Source organism: Mercurialis annua, linkage group LG7 (assembly GCF_937616625.2).
Source record: "Mercurialis annua linkage group LG7, ddMerAnnu1.2, whole genome shotgun sequence".
Classification (NCBI taxonomy): domain Eukaryota; kingdom Viridiplantae; phylum Streptophyta; class Magnoliopsida; order Malpighiales; family Euphorbiaceae; genus Mercurialis; species Mercurialis annua.
The window spans coordinates 9577342-9592146 of record NC_065576.1 but is presented as its reverse complement, the minus strand read 5'-3'; the positions used below and the strand labels follow the sequence as shown (position 1 = coordinate 9592146).

Here is a 14805-nt window from a genome sequence, read left to right as displayed (position 1 = left end):
TTAGATTACGCACGATCACAGGAAAGTATATGGAAAAATACTCTTCAAGAATACAGTCTTTTGCGAAACAGAAAAACCCTACTAATCTTACCCTCTCGTAAAGATTACGCATAGTACCCGACCGTGTCCTCTTATCGCGTTTGGTTCGCCTTGCTTCGACAGGGAGCCCTTCAATCTCCTGGATTTAAATAAAACAAACAAACCAGCAGTTGGTCTTTTTGTTCATATCATGGGAAACAAAATCGAGCGAACGAATGCTATTAAAACTGCGATACTCACGTTATGACTTTGAGCGTCGTTTTTCGAGGATGATTTTTCATTATGGCTGTAACTAATTTGTAGGAAGTCGTTTTCATATTGCATGCCATGCAAAGGTGGTATATTCTGAAAATCCGTTAAACCTCCAAAAATCTCTAGTTTTTCCATTTCAGTGTCGGTTGTATTCAAGAAATTTTGGTGGTGAGAGCAAAAATGAGAAAGCATACAGGTGCACGTTTCAGGGTGGTTCATCGCAGAAAATAAAATTATGCTTGCAAGAAAAAAACGATAAGGAAATATATAACACTACTATATATATAGGGACTAGGGTTCTTCAACGGTGCTACACGTTGGCAACTGGGTCCCATGCTCTTATACTCTTGCTTCATACACTGGTATGATTCAATTTAATTAGTTACACATTTGAATAATTTTGTATTGAAATGTTTAGTTTGTATTCTTTTTTTTTAAGTTTCAAGTTTTCTAAAGAGAATTTTAATCGAACTGATGGATTTTTTTTATTTTTTTAATTTTTTTTAATATATATTTGATTAGTTTAGTTGATTAAGTTAGATACTCATCAATTATTCAATCGGGTTAATTTTAAATTACTGATTTTATTTGAGAAAAAAATTTACTGATTTCGTATATTGGAATTTTTTAATATATTGGATTCAGAACATTTATCCCCTCCCTATTCTGTAAGTTATCTTAACCTACTTGGGGTTTTATTTATAATTTGACGTAAAAATGAGTTTTTTTTTTTATGAATTGAAGAAGATTGAGCTACATTTTAATATATGAAAACTTACAACTTTGGTTATACATATTGCAACAGGAAAATAGCTTCCTTCTTTAGTAAGAACGCGGAATTAAAGACTAGAGATGGCAATAAATAGAATCTTTTCATAGAAATTACCTTCGGATTCCACTAACAAGCAGTCACAGGATAGTTGTATGCCATTTTTTTGCTCTTCTTTACAGTAGGCTGTGTTTGTCACATTGAAACTGATCATCATTACTAAAATACAGGCGAACGCATGACAATGAGAGATGATTGGACTTGAACTAATCTAATATTCATAATATCAGTTTGAAATCAAAAATTAAACTATAGGAGTTACAAATAAATAAGCAATTTAGAGAAAAATAAAACCTAAAATCTGAACTGCAAGTATCAAAACCTAAAAAGAAAAATTAACTGAAATTGAAAATAAGCTTTGAAGAGAAATTTGAAACTAACAAAGAGGAGAGGAAAATATGCCGTCAGTTAACTTACGTTAGCTGCATTGAATACAAAGAGAGTTTCTGAACAGGGTGAGGAATCCGGCACACCACGACATGCTGAGGACCTACTTCCATTTGTGCTGCGGCGGCGGCGGCGGAGCGGCGACTGTGACTGTAACTGCATCTTTGTCGGCGGCGGCGGAGCGGCGACTGTGACTGTAACTGCATCTTTGTCGGCGGCGGCGGCGACTACGACTGAACCTTCACTCTGTTTCATCAAAAATTTGAATTGATTAGATATCACAAACACACAAAATAAATTCCTCACTGGTGGTTGCAAAATCAAAAATCAATTATCAAAACTTAAAACAGAAATTTGGCTTTGTAGAACAATCAGATAGATTAGGTTAAATCAGTTTTTCTAAGGAAATAGAAGAGGAGAAAAGAATTAGATCTGGAGAACGATCGGAAAGATTAGGTAAAATCAGTATTTAATTAATGAATGTACCTGCGCAATTAATAACCGTCCCTGCATACGTCGTCAGATTTACAAAACCCCATTCTCAGAGACGCTTTATAAAACTGTCTCATCAATTTCGCTGCTAAAAGCTGTTTTTGGTGTAGTGTTGGTACTCCCAACTTTAATGTTTTCAAAAAAATATGATGTTTCTATTATAATTTCAATCTATGATTGTTTATGTGCAGCAAAAAAATTAGATATCACATAATATTTTTATTGGCTATATAAATGATAATTTATCTGAATTAACTGAATAATTAACCTTATGTTGTGATAAAATAAAAATAAAATTATCAAAATATATAAAATAAAATTTTGATGACAAAAGTGTAAAATAAAGTCTATAGTTAACAAAAAACAAAATTACCCAATATTTTTTACAACTAATTAAATTAAATTAAACTAAGTCCTCCCCTAACTGGTTAAGGTACCTTTTTTTTATTTGTCAAAATTGTATTCAATCTTTATATCTTGTATTAAAATAGGTTAATGTCAAAAAAATCACGAACTTTACTCATTGTCTCATTTTAATCACGCAGTTTAAATTTTCTCATTTTCATGTACGAACTACCACTTTTTCTCAATTTCATGCACGGTGCTGAGGTGGCACTCATTCATTGGGTGTAAAATTCCACCTTAGCGAATTACACCAGTGGAACCGTGACATCTTAACACCGTGCATGAATTTGAAAAAAAAAGTGGCAATTCGTGCATAAAAATGAGAAAATTTAAACTGTGTGATTAAAATGAAAAACGTGTAAAGTTGGTGAACTTTTTGTGACATTAACCCATTAAAAAACTAGGTGCAAAAAACCAACCAGACTAACTAAATTCTAATTTGTATCTTTTTAAGTTATTTGTTTCAGATCATTTTGTTTATAAATATCTGGCCATTTTTAATGACTTGGCAACCGAAATAAAAAATTTATTGTATTTTCCACTATTAAAAAGCAACAACTTGCCGACGGAAAAATTCTGATTTAATGACGGATTTCAATTTTTTAGCGATAGAAAATTGATTTAGCGACGGATTTCAACCTTAGCAACGAAAATATCATTGCTAAAAGACAGTTTTCTAATAGTGTTCTTTTAACATTAGATTGACACATTAGATTGTTATTATTAAATTTATACTTATTAATTTATATGATGTGTCATCTAATATAAATGAAAATACAATAATTTTTTTATTTCAGTTGTCATGCAATTCAAAATGACCAACTTCTATAAAAAAAAAAAACTGATCTGAAATAGATAATATAAATTAAAGTACCAAAGAGACACAAATTGATAATTAAGTACCATTAAAATTGGATACCCTACCTTTTATAAACCCTTTTAGAGCAAATATAATTAACAAATAAGCACTGTAGCTGATAAATAAATAGCTCCTGATGACACTTGCCTCACTAACGTCTTCCAACACTTGGCAAACGCTGTGGTCGTCTCTTAATCTCCGATCGCGGGGTAAAGTTGGCTCTTGCGGCCATTACGGCACTTCCAAATTTCCCAAGTTTCTTTTCCAAAAAATAAATTAGTTATAATAAAGTAAAAATAAAGTTTCAGAAACGTTAAAAAATTTAAAAGATCAAATTAAATTAACATTTGGCCGGTTTACAGAAATAAACATAATAAATAAATAGAAAAATAATTTAAATTTGTTATCAAAAAAAAGAAGTCCATATACAACTTACTTCATCTGAATAAAGTTCAACAATTTGTTATCAAAAAAATAAAAACACCAACAATTTTAAATTTTCATGAAACTTGAATTTAATCTCGAATAAATACTGAAAAATCTTAAATAATACAAAGGTGTATATATATAAACAAACTGACAATAATTTCAAAATACACACTAAAATTACATGACGTTTATAAATTGGAATAGTTTTATTCAAAAGAAAACCCATAAAAAAGTATAGATAAATCTAAATAGTCGGTGAAAAAATTATAATTCCCGGTTTAAAATTGAAAAGAATGCTTTTTGACTGAAAAATACAAAAATTTAAATCAAATTTTCAGAGAAAATCTGTTTTTCTTATGAAAGGGGGAGCACGCCTGTGCCTGCTAATTCGATTCAAGAGATATATTGCAGACTGTTTGTGCATAAAATTTGATGACTCATTCACATACGTGACACCCTCACTTTCATGACTCGTGTCCAACTCACCGCTTAAAGTAAAACTAGAGAAATAAGACTCGTCAACCATGGAATGCTATTATTTCAAAGAAAGGTCTTTCGAAGCTTTGGACAACTATTTGTATTATCATTGTTTGAGAAATTTGCATTTTTTGTAGCAATAATAGTCAAATTGATGGCTAAATTTGTTGTTTTCAATTAAGATATTAGGATATTATTATGTTTTGATGTATAATAATATAGTAAAAATCCCCAAAAATGGCAAAAAACTCAAAAAAATTCATATAAAAAGTGCAATTTGGATATTATTGCAACAAAATAATGCAATTTGGATATTATTGCAAAAATTAAAAGGTTTGGATATAATTGCAACAAGTCGTAAAGGTTTGGGTTTTTTTTGCCATTAAGCCTTATTACAAATGTAATCACCCGTCTTTTGTTTATTCCGGTTTAGACTTGTTTAGAAACCCGGATTCGATTTTCTTATAATTTTCTTCTCCTATCTCAAAGTCGTAGCTTTTAGTGGCATAAGTTTTGAGTAGAGAAGCTTTTGCCACTTCTTATAGCTTTCTATAAAATCCAATATTCATCAAAAAAAAAAAACTAAAGAAATAAGTTAAATAAAATAATACTCCAAAAATTATCCCTTACATAGTATTGCATTTTCATTATTAGAATATGATTTATATTTCAATTCTTTTCAATAAAATATATTAAATTTACGTATAGAGACAAATCAACAAATTACAAATGGTATGTCCAAATACAAATTTTAATTCCCGATACATCTAAAAGTTTCTATTATTGGAAATGGCGAACCAAAAACAATCTATCTATATATTATATAATTGAGAGGATCAACGGACGGAGGCCTTTCATTGATTCTCACCAAATAAAGCATTCTCATGAGTTCCCACTCATTTAAAACTACTTATTTAAACTTATTTATTTAATAAATTTTTAATTTATATTAATTTCTCATTTGTTAAATAGATAATTAAGTTTAGTCTTGAGATTTATCTGTAAGTTTCCACCTTTTTAAAAATTTAAAGAGTTTGCAATTGATGTAAATTTATCAATCTATAAAATAGATGAGCATTCACAGTTTTTTTTATTCATAGTTGATTTCTTAAACTCTCATATATGTATTTTTAATTGATTTTGATTGTTGTTTATGTATTATTGTTGCATCAGAGATTGCGGTAGAGGTCAATTCTTAAAAAAACGACATGCAGATTTCCTTTTCGTTCCAAGACATAGTGAGTTTTTTTATTATCTTTCTTTATCAGAGTTTATTTTTCTTAATATGGGCTGTTTAATTGATTGAATTTGGTCACATGATCGATTAACATTTGATGAGTTTGATTTTTCATTAATACCTTATAGTTGCAGATTTAATTGTATTGGGTGTTTATATTTAGTCATTAGTAATGATAATTTTGATTGATTCTTACAGTTTAATAACTAAGGTAAATTCTTCATCAGATATTTACTCACTTTCTTCTTTTGTTTTGTATATTTATTTGTAGAACTTAAATTATGACCTTGTGATTTTCTCATGGTGTATCAATTGTATCAAATACAATGAAGTGCAGACCCTATTTCCTTCATAAAATGCAGACCCTATTTCAAGCCTACACAGCCACGATGTCAATCCTGTTCTTGATCCTAACCATGAATAAAATGTGCTTTATCAGTTCATAACAAATCTACCAGGTAATTTTTTTTAAGTATTATTAATTTTACAAATTTGACGATCTTTGCTTGCTAAGGCAATTGCATGGAGTATATTATGGTCCATGATTGATTTTTGCTGTTTATTTTTTGTAATAGGAAATTGGATTACTTTCCACATTAAATTTGAATTTGTCCCACGATAAACTAACATATCTATCTTTTCTGAGAGAGGACCAAAGGAGTCTCCTCATTAATTTCTACTTTTTTTAAAACACTTATTTTATTTTAATTAAATTATTATCATAATTTTTAATTTAAATCATTATCAAATTTTAGAAATTCAGTTTTAATTTACATCAAATTCTAATTGATAGAGCCTGGAACAAAAAGATAAAGTCAATTAGTTAAACTTCCTAATTGATATCGACCTCTTAAATTCAAAAGAGAGAGAAAACCTGATTTTTTTTTAATTTCAATTATGCAATATATAACTGCTTTCAACTTACACTATTGTTTTTGTTTTCTGATCCCTGTCCAATTAATTGTTGCGAGAAATAAAAAAATGACATAAATAATTTAGTTCATTAGAACATTTTACCCAGATACAAATAGTCTACTATTTGTCTATATGGGTCTTTATGTTTAATTGCCTAAAATAATTAATGAAATTATCCATAGTATGACTGCAATTAAACTAATAATAAATTGTGTTTGGTTTGCATTTACAGAAATAGAACTTTATTATGAGAAGAAGTAAAAAAATTGAAATTGACAGCCATGGAAATTTATAAGAAGTTGGAATATATTTTTATATATATTGAGGTTATTTAGTGTGTTGCATTGCTAGAGTGACTATTTGATAATTTCAAAATTAATACATGTTTTTTTTACAATAATAAAAATTAAATTAATGGAAAAAAGAATTCTACTTGATCAAAGATTAAGTAAGTTAATCTATTCAAGCGATGTATAACAGAACATCAAAATAACAAAAAAAATATATCTACATAAAGTTATCATAAACCACAAAATCGACGTTTCGGTCTTTAAATGAATCTACTTAAGAGAAAAATAAAAATAAAATTTCCACTAAAATCACTTTAGATTTGTTGTATATAGATATTTTCATTAAAAAAATAACAATAACCTATAAACGATATATGAACCAAAACTCCATTAAAGAAAACAAAATATGAAAAAAAAAAAATTCATAAAAAAAGAAGAAAAAACCAACAGATTTTAAATATGTGGTTGTTACTGCAAAAACAAACTAAATATTAAAACTAAAGAAAATTAGAGGGCAACCACTCTTTAATTTCAAAATTTTAGTGCATGTATATGTATATAGAATCTTAATTCGTTATCTAATGTATTTTATGTTGATTGTAAAATTTTGATTCGTTATTTAACATAAAGTTGCAATCTACAAATTACGTTATACTAATAAATCTTATAGAACTATTTCCAGAGATTAAAATTTTTATGTTATTGTCGGACTACTTTCGGTACATGATAAAACAACATGTATTATATATTAGTAAAAGTTAATTCATAATGATATAACTGGAAACTTTGCCAATATAGATCATATGAACAAAATATAGATTGTGATTTTCTCAAGTTCATTTTGAACTTGAGTAGGTTATATTCACGATCTATACTGTTCATCACAAAATAAACATTATAGATAAAAAAATTACAAATTTAAACAAATTAATCTACACCGTTCATTATAAAAGGAACGCTGTAGATTATGAACATGACTCCTCAAATGAACTTGAGGGAATCTCAATCCACATAATATGTGTTCTAATTAATTATTAAACTTTTATCAATGCTATAAACATATGCAAAAAAATAATTAATTATTAAAATTTTATCATTATTTATATGATTTATTTGAAAATATTTAGTATATTAGTTTAATTAATTATATTTCGCGCAAATGCGCGGGTACACGACTAGTATTATATAATTGAGAGGACCAACGGAGCCCTCTCATTCATTCTCACCAAATAGAGCATTCTGGTAGTCTCCAACTTTTTTAAACTACCTATTTTACTTTAAACATATATTTAGTAATTATTTAACCTTTTTAATTTAAGTCCAACTCCTAAATTTAAAAAAAAATCAAAGCCTGGATAACAACTCGTATAGAGTATGATTTCTAAATTAAATCAACTTCCTGAAGAAACAAGTAGCCTTAATTTTTTACATCAATATTTTATCTTCTCTTACCGATATTTTATTCGTTATTTTATTCCAGTAATTGTGCTTCTTTAACATCAACTTCCTAACTATAATTAACCTCATTCCATTCATACTGCTTCATCAATTTCTTAATCTTAGATTGTTTCTATAATGACACCAGAACAAGAACCATTGTCTCAACAAATGATGAGACTTAAAAACTATTTGTTTTTTTTACCTTTGCCCTTCTTTTATCTTTGCCCATGATAAACTGTAAATTAACTGAAATTCTGAGATAATTTAACGATTTTATGTAAATGGAGATCAAATAAAACCTAGGGAGACATTAATATATTCAAAGGATTAGAGTTATCTTATATTTTGACTAACTCATTAGTCATTCGTTTATTGTATGTTTTATTATAACCTTGATTATTTGTTTAAGTTGCCAACAGTTTTCCAATGGTGATAGACTACTTAAACAGATGCTTATAGTTTTCACTTTTTTGAAAATCTATTGTGAATTTATAGTAATTAATTCATGTATTCCAATTAAATTTAAATTGTATTTAAATCTTAATTTGTAGATAATATATATATATATATATATATATATATATATAATTCTAATCTGAAAATTTAAATTTCAAATTTTTCATATAACATTTTTAAACTTACTGAATATTCATAAGAATGCTTTATTAATAATAGGTAGAAATTCACAAAAGCTTTTATAGTAGGTAAAATTAAAATGATATTAGAAAGAGTTCATTGCAAATAAATACTATATAAAATAAAAATAAATAGTTTGTAGAAATTGGATCCTAATAAATACTTTTAGTATTATTGTTAATAATAAATAATTTATAAGAGATGAGAAATAAATAAAAATTTATAATTTAAACTTATAAAATAAATAATTTATACGAATTAAAAGTTCATCTGAATATAATATAATTTTAAAACTAAATTCTTTTAAAATAATTATTATTTTAATAAAAATTAAACATTTTATAAATTAAGTAAACATTTAAAAATATTGATTGTTTATAGAAGCTGAGTTTTTGACGAGTATTATAAATACTGAAAATCATTGTACCCGATTCATAACTTGCTATAAAAACTGATTTTGTAGTTATATTTGAGATGAGATACACAAATCATTTGAGAGTACCAATACCGATAAAAAGTTACAAAAAATGTATAAATTTGTTTGACATTATTTTAATGAATTTTTACTAAAATTAAATATATATTTAGTTCCGCGTAAATACGCGGGATTGCGACTAGTTACAAATAAAAGGACCCCACCCTACATTTGCTAAATTATGCGATGGAGAAAAACCCTAAACTTAACTGATAATCCAGTAGGGCGAAGCAATATCTGAGGATATATATACACTTAATATTTTTTTTATGAATAAAAATATATTAAAAAACCACCAAAAAAGGCACAAAACCCAACCCTAAACTTTCGTACAAGAAGTGGCACACGCAAAGTGGCGCACTAGAGGCTACAGTTTAAGGAAAGATCAGAGAACATCACGAGTCCGAGTACAAAATATATTGAGGATCTCTGTAAAAATCCAACCCAGAATAAAAAAAACTCCTATTACAAATTTTGAACCGTTTTTCTGATTTGATAAATTATATAACCTCGGAAATAAAGAACTCGCTGGACTCTTATTCAACCAATTATCATTCAACAATGAAATAGATATACCGTTTCCTACCTCATATGCAGTGGCGGATCTAGGAATTTTTTCCAGCCCGGGCTAAACGACATGCAATTAATAAATAAATAAATTCATCTAAAGAAATATTAAGAAAAAATAAAAAAATAAATATTACATACATTAGAGTCGATCATTGCGAGGCAATTGGATTCTCCGCGTCTGCATAGCTTGAAAGCGCTGTAGAATGGGTTCATTATCAATCTTAACAAAAATTTGTTTCTCAATCAAGCATGACATACAGTCACTCAAGAACTCATTCCCCATTTTATTACGCAAATCGGTCTTGATATTATTCATTGCTGAAAATGCCCTTTCGACTGAAGCAGTTGCAACAGGCAAAACCAATGCCAGTTCTATCAATCGATAAACAAGGGGATAAATAATGTGCTTCTCTGTTTCAACCAGCTTCTTTGCAAGTTGTCCGATTTCCACAAGTTCAACCAAATCAGTAATTTGCCTCACATCATTTATGTATATATCCAATTGATCGCTCAACATCGTCAAATCAAATGTAGAAAAATCTTCTGGATAAAATTTGGCTAGACGACGCAATTTCAAGGCATTGAATCTAAAAAATGACTGTCTTGGATCTAGACAGCTTATGCAAGAAAGCAACTCGATGTTCCCTTCTGAGAAACGACTATTCATCTCTTGCACAGTCACATCGATAACCTAATATGAGTAAACAAACATTTTACTTAAAATAATTATAAAATGTAATAATAATGAAAAATAATATATTAAAAAGATTACTAAGCTCAAAAAAGATTTCCACACGGTAACGATGAGAATATGTTTGAATTTCATGTTTTGGTCGACCACGGATTCGTAAACTATCTTCCAAATTAGGTACATCAATAGAATTTTTAACACAAAAGCTGCGAACCTCATCAAAAAGATCATCCCACCCATCTTCCCTAAATGATTGATACTTGACCTTCACAGCATTTACCATATCCAAAGCATTCGCAATATTTTGTTTTTTCTCTTGCAAAACGTGTGACAATCCATTTGTAACACTTAAGATTTTTTTCATCAAATGGAGGGTGAATAAAAATTCAAAATTTTCCATTCGTTCCAGCAAACCAAAAGCTGCACCTTTTTGCTTTGAATCAGTTGCATCGTCAAGAACATTACGAATCACTTCCATTACTGATGGCCACATCGACAATATACGAAGTACCGTATAATAATGAGAACCCCACCTTGTGTCTCCAGGTCTTGCAAGACTTGTCTCTTGATGCAACCCTCTTCCTGAAGAGATTTCACCACTTTCTATTCGTGCCACTATACGATCATGTTGGCTTTGTCTGAGTGCATCTTTCCTTTTACATGAAGCTCCAATAGTGTTCACAATTATGGATAAATAACTAAATGTATTCTCCACAATCGGTAATATTTTTGCAACAGCAACAACCGCCAATTGAAGCTGGTGAGCAAAACAATGAACATACCTAGCATAAGGATTCTCATTAAGTATCAGCGACTTTAAACCGTTGAATTCTCCACGCATGTTTGAAGCCCCATCATATACTTGTCCTCGCAATCTAGATATTGACAGTCCATACTTAGCAAAAACTTTGTCAATCGCTTTCTTTAAAGTATGTGATGAAGTATCTGCTACATGCTCCAACCACACATAGTCACAAAACCAAGTGTCTTGAAAACTTCTATTTTGATTCCCGAATTTTTTCTTAGGAAATGTATTGCCTTTTGGTTGACAAGGTCCTTTCAGTACATACGCAAATCTCACTTCATCTCTAATATTAATTTCATATTCATCAATAAAACTTCGTTCTCCAGGATCCGCAATTATATTTATAAAAATCAAACTCAACACGGCCTCTTTTTTTTCCCGAAATACCCAAATCATCTTCTTTATCACAAGAGTTAGCATTTTTTGGTATTCTAATAACAAATCTATCCATAACCTAAATTAAACATTTTTTTATTAATTTTCATCATGTTATAATTCATCAATTATTTATCAACAAAATCATATAAAATAACAATAATTTGGAATACTTACTTGTTGTAGTCTAATCACTTCCTTAATTTTTCAAGAATAAATTGAGTTACAAACCTAAAAAAAATAGTTATTATAAAATAAGACAAATAAATAAACTAAATTAATCCATACAAATCAAAAGAAAAAAGAAAAAGACGTATCAAAAAGTGGAGGCTACTTGATTTTAGAAGAATTGAAATTGGAGAAATTAGGTTATAAAATTTAGAAATTAGGTTAAAGAATTTGGTTAAGAATTCAGAGATAATAAAAATTAGATGGAACTAATATAAAATGGGATGAAGTAATAACACAATTGAACAAAATAGGAGCATTGAATTGACATGTTTCAATTTATGAAGGGTTTTTGGGTTGTGTGAATTTTGGGACTGATGCATTTAATAAGCATCAGTCCACGTTTTCATCTGTTTTGTGACAAAACAGATGAAAACGATAGGGGGACGTCGTTCTGTTCTTTTATTATCGGAAGGTTGAGCCTTCTTCTTCCTCACAGATGCAGCCTATTCTTTTTTACCGGCAGCCATGGCTGAGCTTCAAAAGACCATCGGTCCTCCTCTAGATTTCCGGCGGTAGCTCGGGCTTAAGCCCTACCGAGCCTGAAGATAGATCCGCCACTGCTCATATGTAATGTTCGCAAGAAAAATATTCCAGGCATAAGAATTTTGATAGCAACACTTACGTATTCCTTTCTAAATAAAAGACATTTTTCTAACATCTTCATTGTGCAGGCAGCTCCAGTTTATTATAGAAGAACAAGCTGAAATAACAAAAAATCAAACGAATTACCTTTGTTAATTTGAATATTCCATACCCATTTGTTTAACAAACTATTATTTCTTGTTTGAAGATATATGATGCCCATACCACCTTTTTCATAATCTTTACAAATATCCACCCAAGACACCTTGTTAAGAGCGCGTTTTGAAACGTCACCCTTCTATAGAAATCGAATCATGTAAGATTCTAATTTCTTACTGACCGCAATAGGCATGCTATGTAAAGACATGAAGTAGACAGGAACACTAAAGAGGACATATTTTATAAGGATTAATCTGCAGATAGGGGACAAGAGATAACCTTTCCATAAAGCCAGACGTGACTTGAAACGCTCCACCACATGGTCCCAAGCCCCCATAGCTAGCTTTCGGTTGGCTAAAGTGATTCCCAAATACATTATGGGAAACGAATCAATCTTGCAATCGCTCGTACCTGCTGCCAACAACAATTCCTCTTCTGAAACGTTAATTCCCATAATTGAACTCTTATGAAAATTAATCGTTAATCCCGAGATCAATTCATAGCATCGAAGATTCCTAATGAGTTTTTGAAGATGCTCAATGTCGCAAGGAAGGTATAATAGAATATCATCTGCAAACTACGGGATAGAGATAGGATCCTTATCTGCAGCGTAGTAGAAACCCCGAGTGAAAACCAAAGCTATCAATTGGTCGAGAATACACTTCAGCCCTTCAACAGCAATAATGAATAAATAAGGTGAGATTGGGTCCCCCTGACGAACCCCTCTTCTTAAGGCTATCGGTTCCACATGACTGCCATTCACCAAAAAACAAGTACTCGCCGTAAGAAAGACATGTGCGCATCCAGTTCAGCCATTGATAGGAGTAGAAATACTCCTACATTTAGGTGCGTTTATGATTCGATATATGCATATTTCTGTATATTTTTAAGTTGTTTTGTCATCTTATTAGCATTATGAGCTTTTCAGGATAATTGTGCGTATATTGAGGATATCAGAGCTAAATTGGTGAAATTCAGAAGCTATTCGACGTTGGAATGAATCGGAGCTGATGCAGAATCGACGATCGACTTTCTGATGTAAATCAGTTTATGTGCGGGCGCACAAGCATGATATGCGGGCGCATATAGTTTGTATGCGAGCGCGTAAAGTTGGAAGAGGGCGCACATTTTCAGAAACGAAGCATCCTGCATGCGAGTGCATAACGCTACTATGCGAGCGCATAAACCAAAGTGTGCGGGCGCATAGGAGACATGTGCGGGCGCATATGACGGCAGAAATTGACGAAAATTGGACAAAAATACCCCGACATGTCACCGATCTTCACCAAATTCAAGGACGTTTCTGGGTTTTCATAGGAATTTGAACTAAAGTCAGTAGTTAAGGCGGAAGACATATAAATAGCACTTTTTACATCATAATTAGGGTTGGCTTACCATTGTATTAGACCTAAACATTAGATTAGCTTATTTTGAGTTTGTTCATTGTTTTCTTGTTGAATTTTCTGGATTATTCTTCATTATTATTGTGGAATCTATTGCGACTAAGGTACGATTATTTTAGAGGGATCTATATCATTGTTATTGATAGGAGTAAAATACTCCTATATTACGAGTCACTTTTGCATCGCTTTGTATACTTGTATCGCATGTTTCGAGTGATTATATCGCTTATTACGTGTGTTAGTGTTTCAGGATAGACAGAGCGTATGTGAAGGGTTTTGAATCCAAAAGAGCAACGAATCGATGATATTTGGAAGTCGGGAGATGGATTGAAGCAAAAGAGAAATTAAAGATCGAATGAAGCCTATTTCTGCATGGTCTCGATCGAGAAGCATATCATGCCTTGGCTTCTCGATCGAGAAGAAGGGCCATATTCTCCAGATTTTTGAGAACTCTTGCTTCTCGATCGAGAAGCTGACATTAATGAAGCTTCTCGATCGAGAAGCCCCAGATTTCAGCATTTCAAATCCTTTTGGGTTCTTGTGTTCTCTTGGCCCATTTCCACTTTTGGCCAAACCAGCTTGTAATAGGATGTTTTTTATTTCCTTTTTGGGCTTTACTATATAAAGGCACCTTATGTCACATTTTAGGTTAAGTCTCTTTTTGTAGCAACAATTAATACTCTTGCAATTATTCTCTTAGTTTTTGTGACTTGTTCTTGGAGATTCCTCCATTGTTAAGGATTTCAAGCTTTTATTTCTAGATTTTTGGGTTTTGAATTCATCTTTAATACAAGCTTAGTTATTGAATCTTCATTATCTTGTTCGTG

General features: G+C 30.4%; 2 protein-coding genes across 2 annotated transcripts; both read right to left on the bottom strand.

Annotated features, from left to right (window-relative positions):
• Nucleotides 1-9871: 9871 nt before the first annotated feature.
• Nucleotides 9872-11648, bottom strand: LOC126656743 (uncharacterized). The gene is made up of 2 exons (XM_050351347.1): nucleotides 10527-11648; nucleotides 9872-10423 (listed from the first exon to the last, which is right to left on the bottom strand). The coding sequence occupies exons 1-2, from the start codon at nucleotides 11646-11648 to the stop codon at nucleotides 9872-9874; spliced, it is 1674 nt and encodes a 557-aa protein (XP_050207304.1).
• A 1066-nt stretch (nucleotides 11649-12714) lies between these two features.
• Nucleotides 12715-13930, bottom strand: LOC126656742 (uncharacterized). Its single transcript, XM_050351346.1, has 3 exons — nucleotides 13839-13930; nucleotides 13157-13327; nucleotides 12715-13090 (listed from the first exon to the last, which is right to left on the bottom strand). Exons 1-3 carry the CDS (start codon nucleotides 13928-13930, stop codon nucleotides 12715-12717), a joined length of 639 nt encoding a protein of 212 aa, XP_050207303.1.
• Nucleotides 13931-14805: the final 875 nt, after the last annotated feature.